Raw genomic sequence first — 7,137 nt, 5'->3', positions numbered from 1 at the left:
CTTTCCCTTTTATAACTAGAGAAAATTAATTTTTTTTCTTTAGTCTGTAGTTACCTTTCAACTAACCAGTCTTCAATATCAAATTAATTTAACATGGGAAAGCTTCTTGTTTGAGTTAATATTACAAACAAGTTGGTTATAAAATTCTGTTGCTGGGAAGTGATCAAGTAGGTCTGCCAGTGCAAGATAACCAAAGGTACTACACTAATTCCATTTAATTTTTCAGTGGTATTTATATTTTGCTAGAAGAAAATAAAAGCAGAATTTCATCACCCTAGTGTTGAGCTGACAGGAGTTGAGGTGGTCAGTTAGGACAATGAGCCAAACTGAAATTAACAATCAAGGCTTTACTGACTTACTGCAGTAATATAAGAAAGAGGCCAAAAAAGGACGGGCTCCTCGGTGTTCCGTTTTTCCCCATAGAATGGCACCAGGTAAGGGTCAATCAGTGACATGCTGCACAGATGACTCCTGTTGTTTCATGGGCCTGGGGGAAGGGCAGGAAGTGGAAAAATACTGAGTCAGAGTGGAAAAAGTGTTTTAGTTAAGGCTCCCCCATCCATCCCCTAAAGAGAACTCCAGAACAGGAGTCACCATGAGATTATGGAAAGGCTTCAACAGACACAGTTAAAAGCTATAAAGTGTCTGCACATAGAAACTTATCAACATAGTTTTTAAGTTGGGAGTACAGTTTTCTGGATTTCCCAGACTCCACAAAGAAACATAGCTGTTGCTGCTAGCTATGTGGAATGGGTGTCTGCTAAGTATGTAAAGAATTCCTTAGCCATTTTAGGAGATTTTTATGGCCTTCAGGCTCTGCTCACTACTCTGGAGACTATAAAACAACCCTGGAATATTTCTGAGTACAGCATATTCTGTTCAAACATGGGTTTCTAAAACACCAATTAAGTCATATGCAATTGGAAAATAAGGGAATGATTAATAGTATAACATAGAAGTTGCATTGTTTACATGCACTTTTTTCCTAGGTACAAGCAGTTACAATAGCAGTATAGTATAGACTTCAGGAAGGGGAAATCTTTGCTAGTACATAGGCACCTGCCCTTTCAGATCTATCTTAAGAAAATTTGAAATGAGAAACTGCTCCCAGGGCTCCCTCTCTGACCCTCAGCATTAGACAGACTATAGGCTGGAGGCAGGTTGCACTTCTTTCCTCACCTATTTTAACCGCAGCTTCTTTGGCCAGGAGCAGGTTGCCCTTCTTTCCTCACCTATTATAACATCGGCTTCTTTGACCAGGAGCTCCACTTCCATCTTCATAGTTTTGGCATCCTCAAGCCAACGTTTCTGCTCTGTTGGCTGTGCATTTGTAATATTGCCTGAGGCAACCTCCAGACATACTTGAGCTGTCTAACTTATCTCCTGAGGCACCAATTATTGTTTTTGTTAGCTGTCTAGTTATAAAGCTGCATCAGTTTTAAATAGTCTGGTTGCTAACACTTACTTTTCTCCTGAACCCTGTTATTTTCACATGTGTGGTTTTGCAGAATACAAAAGTTTTCAGGAGTATTATGCTGTGGCAGATATTTACTGTGAGACTAGGTGAACCAAAGGTCAATTCCCCATGAATCCCTAGCTTTTACTAAGCCTTACCTTCTGTAAATTTAGAAAAACAATGGGATTAAATAAATTAATACATGTGAGTGCCTAGAAGAGTTCCTGCATAGAGAAGTTTGTCAATAAATACTAATTATCGTCATCACCAGACTCCCAATATATGTTAGTTATTATCGTTATTACATTGAGGGTGTCTCTTTATTCACCTAATTAATTGAATCACATTTCATTTCCCAGAGTGACTGTAAGCTAGTACATGCAATGATATATATATTCAGGCTACTATACTGGCAGTTAAAATATTGTATATCCATAGTATAATATTTATTAATCATACTTGCAAACAGTTCATTGATAAATTAAACTTTTCCACCTGAATGAAAGGTTAACTAACATTTAAATTCAGATATGTATTTGTATTCTAGACAGTATGCTCCTGGCACTGCCTTTAGGCAAAACTGTCAAATATGTGAATATGGTAAATAGATGGGAAGTCAAGTGGCAAATAGATTGTGAGGTCTCTGTGTCTGTTAGAGGAAGGAGGTTGACTTTTTATCTAATTCTGTTTATTTTGTTTCTGGCATATGCTCACCAGAGAGCAGAGAAAAGCAATTGAGTGAAGATCAAGGGGAATACATGTGAGTGAAGGAGATAATTGTAAGGTGGTAATAAGAGATGAGGTAAGAAAGGAGTCCAGAGGAATATTGGGTTAGGACTACCAGCATGGAGAATTTCAAACCTAACCCAAGGAGATTGGATTTAGTTCTAAAAGTAGTAGGAAGCCACTGTTTTTTAGTAGGCAAATGACACGATAGAATGTCACTATTCTATTTTACAAACAGCAAGTAAAGCTTATTAACGAGTCATGGAATCAGTTTAATGGGTCAGGGTTCCACAGGAAACTGATAGGCATACTGGTGAATTTGAAGTGGGTTTTTTTTTTTAATAAGAGACTTTTTTCAAAGGCATGGTGGGTGGGGGAGAAATATTTACTACAGCCTTGACTTCAGAGATATTTGGAGAAGGGCTACTAGGTGGATACACTCATGTTTTTAGGTTTCTGGACAAAGAGACTTTCCCCCAGAGTTCTGGTAGCCATCTGGGACAATGGTCTCTTGGGTTTTCATGCCCTCTTGACTGGCAGGTATCACTGTTGTCTTCTCTTTGGCACAAGAGGAGTATGAAGAAGGAAGGACCAAACTGCCTAGCTCTTGCTGCTGCAGTGCCCAAACTGTTTTCCCTACCCATTGTTTGTTGATTCCCTTACCTACAGCATCAAGCTTGGAGTACCTTGGAAGTTGCTTTCATCCTTCACTGTGGTTCTTTCCTATTCTATTTTTTATAAGTGCTGGGGAATTGTTAGAACTTTCTTCATCAGTCTGATCCCTTTAGTTTTCAGAGATTCCTTCTATATTGTGTCTGTTAAGAGGGTCTTCTTGTTTTCCAGTGAAAACATGGCTTAAAATAAAAAAAAAATTTATGTATGCATGTATGTGCATGCACATAAACACGCATATATATGGAAAATGACAAAGCTTTTGGGAGGGTAGCTGGATCATTGGCTTATTTTTGTCATCTTAATCCAGTGTCTAGTAAAGCATTTTGTATTATCTTGGGTTTTTTCCCCTTTAGATTACAGGATCTTATCAGTCAAAAAAAGGCTGAGGACAAAGAGGGAAAAGATGAGCCCAGCAAAGATAACCAGCAGCAGACCCTAATTGACCAGAGATACTTTCAGGTATTGAACAGTTGACAGACTGGTGTTTACAGTGAACCTTGGTTACAATCACAGTATAACAAATTATCAGTTGGTAAGGAATACTTGTATCCTTTATTTGTGTTGCTTAGCCTGTCTTGTCTTGCCATGACATGCTACTTGGCTAAAAGTTGGTAACTTGACTGAGAATTTGTCTTATCCTTGAAAAGAGACTTTGGCCTAGTTCAAAGTAGGGTAGTGAAAAGCTGATAAGATTTTAACAGATTTTATAATCCTTTTCTGTACCTGCTTAAGCCATTTCCCTTTTTATTGTTTTTGTTTTTGCTATTGTTGATATTATTATTATATGAGTAAATCTATTTCTTAAGGTCCTTGTATGCTTTTTTTAAATTTAGATATTTAGTCCATCTGAAATTTAATTTTCTATGTGGTATGATGTAAAAATCTAACTTTACTTGATTTATAGACCATTTATTATTGAATAAATGAGCAAATAAGCCTGGTAGTTTACTGACTGAACTGGGCCTGCACTCATATTTTATTGGGCCCATACAGGGTTTTTTAAACTTTGAATTAATTACTAATTTTTTTAAATTAAGGGATTTTTATTTAAGTCCTTATTTCTAGTTTCTCTTAAAAAGCCAAAGAATCTGGCAGCAAATTCTTGCATAGTTGTTATCAGCACAGAATTAGGCCTTTCCCCTCTCACATATGGGCATGTGCTCTTCAGATAGCCACAGTCCCACCCTGTCCTTGCTTCACTCATTTATGCTCTTACCTGGCTTCTATAGGCATTTGAGTTTGCAGCTTCTACTTGACCATTCTTTCTCTGCTTCACTGAATTGAAACGTATATCATATACCATATGCCCTTAGATGCATAGGTTTGTTTCTAGACTCTCTAGTCTCTTCCATTTCTATACTAATTTCTGCAGTTTTATAGTAGTTTTGATACCTTTTAAGGTAAGTGTCTTGTTATTGTTCTCTTAAATTTTTTCCTTGGATATATTTTTAGCACATTTATTTTCCTGTATGAATAATTTGTCAAATTCAAAAATAGATCCCATTGAGATGAGCTGAAATTGAGTTAATGTTTTAGATTAATATTTGGAAAAATAACACATTTACAGTTTTTTAAAAAATTTTATTTATTTATTTATTTGGCTGCGCCAGGTCTTAGTTGTGGCATGTGGGATCTTTAGTTGTGGCATGTGGGATCTTTAGTTGCAGCATGTGGGATCTTTATTGCGGCATGAGAACTCTTAGTTGCGGCATGTGGGATCTAGTTCCCTGAACAGGGATCTAACCTGGGCCCCCTGCATTGGGAGCGTGGAGTCTTAGCCACTGGACCACCAGGGAAGTCACCACATTTACAGTTTTGAATCATCTCACTCAGAACTATGTCTCTAATTTTCTTTGAGTCTTCCTTTCTAGCTTTCAATAAAGTTTTATATATTTTTAAATTTAGCTTTTGCATATTTTTTGTTCTGTTCATTTCCTAGGTTATCTAGTTATCTTATAACTTTTATTGCTATTATGAATGGGATCCTTTTTCCATTACATTTTCTAACTGATTGTTGCTGGTTCTTCGTACATCTCTGTGTTGACTTTATGTTCAGGCACCTTTGTGAAAACTGTTTTGTTTTAGATAACTCTCTTGTATCCACTATATAACTAAATTTCATTTTGTTTCTTAGATTTACTTTGAGAGGGTTTGTTCTTTTATCAGGGGAATTAAACCATTCATAGACACTGAGACCAACTTATATATCTGCTTTTATTCCTGATATCTTACTTTCTGTTTTCTATTTACATGGTTTCTTGTTCCATTCTTTTCTTTCCTGACATTTGCTAGGTGGAGATTCCTTTGCTCTTTTTTTCTCTTCAAGTAGTTAGGACAATCATCATCTTAATTCTTTTCTAATTTTGTAATGATTACCCTTAAAAACATTTTTTTTTTTTACCCATACCAAAAGTTTGTCAGTACCTGCAACTCTTTCTGAATAAGATGAGACCTGTATTGTGACTTTTCTTTCATAGATTCTAGTCTCTGGGAATTTTTTATTTTGCCATTTATTCATTGTTAATACATCTTTTGCTGCCAATCATCAGAGTGTGGCTAAGTTATAAAGAAGAATATATACCTCTAGGAAACCTTGGGGCTTTGCTCTATCGAAAGTGCTCAACTGGGTGATTTTGGGGCACCACTATCCAGAAGTGCTGGTGTCCAGATGCATTTTCCTTTGCAATGAAGAGTCGTGCACTTAAAATCCTCCGAGATGGATTATTAATCCTGCTTTGCAGGAAAGGAAAATTCTCCATTCTCGGCCACTGGCCACCCCTCTCCGGAGGCCCTGCTATCATCCAGGTGTTCCAAGCCGGAAGGGCACTTTTTGGGAATGACCATGCTCTGTGGAGGGACAGAGCCAGCCCCCAGCTTCTCTACACAGAGCCCCCTCCACTAAAGCTCCAGAAATCAAATACCGTAATTGCCAGAAGAAGCATTAAAAAAAAAAAAAGTCCAGCCACTAACCTCACATGCAAATGGACCAATAACTCTGGATTCCTCATTGTGAGCTGCTCTCCATACCCTGAATTACCTATGAATTTCATCTTTTTTTCCTTTGAATTTGCATCTCTTCAAGACACAAGATTAAAACAAAATTCACACTGAATTGGATTTTAAATGATCTTCCTTTTATTTATCCTTCGTCTTTCTTATGTGGATATGCAAGTGAGAAGACTGAGACTGGATATTCTCACCGTGCTCACTCCCTTAATCTGTCCATCTAGAGGTTTGGCTTCTACAAACCAAGGCAAGACTCCAGCATCCATGACCTTCCCTGAATTCCAAATGGCAGATTCGAACAGTTGCTAATCAAGGGGAGAGTAGCCAACAAACCACCTGAGGCAGGATTGAAGGGGCCAGAGAAGATCGTCAAGATTAGGAGACCTGAGATGATATTAGAGGAGTGCAGGCCTGGCTCACACCCTAATCTTGTCAGAGACCCCACCTTTGAACCACTGTTATAAAACCCCTGATCAAATCCTCCCAGATCAATTGCAGTGTGGAGCGTAGTGCTCCAGTAGATGGCCTGCCAAGCTGAGGTGATGGGCGCAGCCGTTTCACACTAGGAACTCTCATCTGAAGAGCAGGGTACACTTCAAGTGAAACTAGACAAGCACAAAGGAAAAGAAAAAAAGATACGCAGGTGTTCCACCAGATGTGGCTCTGCCCACCTGAAGGACAAGATCCAGCGCCACCCACCAGAGCACAGGCACCAGTCCCCTCCACCAGGAAACCTACACAAGTGACTGAACCAACCTTACCCACTGGGGGCGGACACCAAAAATAACGGGAACTATGAACCTGTACCCTGCGAAAAGGAGACCCCAAACACAGTAAGTTAAAATGAGAAGACAGAGAAATACGCAGCAGATGAAGGAACAAGGTAAAAACCCACCAGACCAAACAAATGAGGAGGAAACAGGCAGTCTACCTGACAAAGAATTCAGAGTAATAATAGTAAAGATGGTTCAAAATCTCAGAAATAGAATGGAGAAAATACAAGAAACGTTTAACAAGGACCTAGAAGAACTAAAGAGCAAATGAACAATGATGAACAACACAATAAATGAAATTAAGAATTCTCTAGGGCTTCCCTGGTGGGGCAGGGGTTGAGAGTCCGCCTACCGATGCAGGGGACACGGGTTCGTGCCCTGGTCTGGGAGGATCCCGTGTGCCGCGGAGTGGCTGGGCCCATGGGCCATGGCCGCTGAGCCTGCGCGTCCGGAGCCTATGCTCTGCAACGGGAGAGGCCACAACAATGAGAGGCCCGCGTA

The 7,137-nt window shown here is 39.0% G+C and overlaps 1 protein-coding gene across 2 annotated transcripts in view; it reads left to right on the top strand.

Moving 5' to 3' along the window:
* CEP70 (centrosomal protein 70) overlaps positions 1-7,137 on the top strand; it is a 79,841-nt gene that overhangs the window by 52,721 nt on the left and 19,983 nt on the right. For both annotated transcript variants that reach the window (XM_007464361.1, XM_007464360.1), the window contains one exon: positions 3,211-3,316. In XM_007464361.1, the coding sequence (XP_007464423.1) occupies positions 3,211-3,316 (106 nt within the window). The remainder of the gene's footprint in view (positions 1-3,210; positions 3,317-7,137) is intronic.

Source organism: Lipotes vexillifer, unplaced genomic scaffold (assembly GCF_000442215.2).
Source record: "Lipotes vexillifer unplaced genomic scaffold, Lipotes_vexillifer_v1.1 scaffold957, whole genome shotgun sequence".
NCBI lineage: Eukaryota > Metazoa > Chordata > Mammalia > Artiodactyla > Lipotidae > Lipotes > Lipotes vexillifer.
This window is presented reverse-complemented; position numbering and strand designations above follow the sequence as displayed.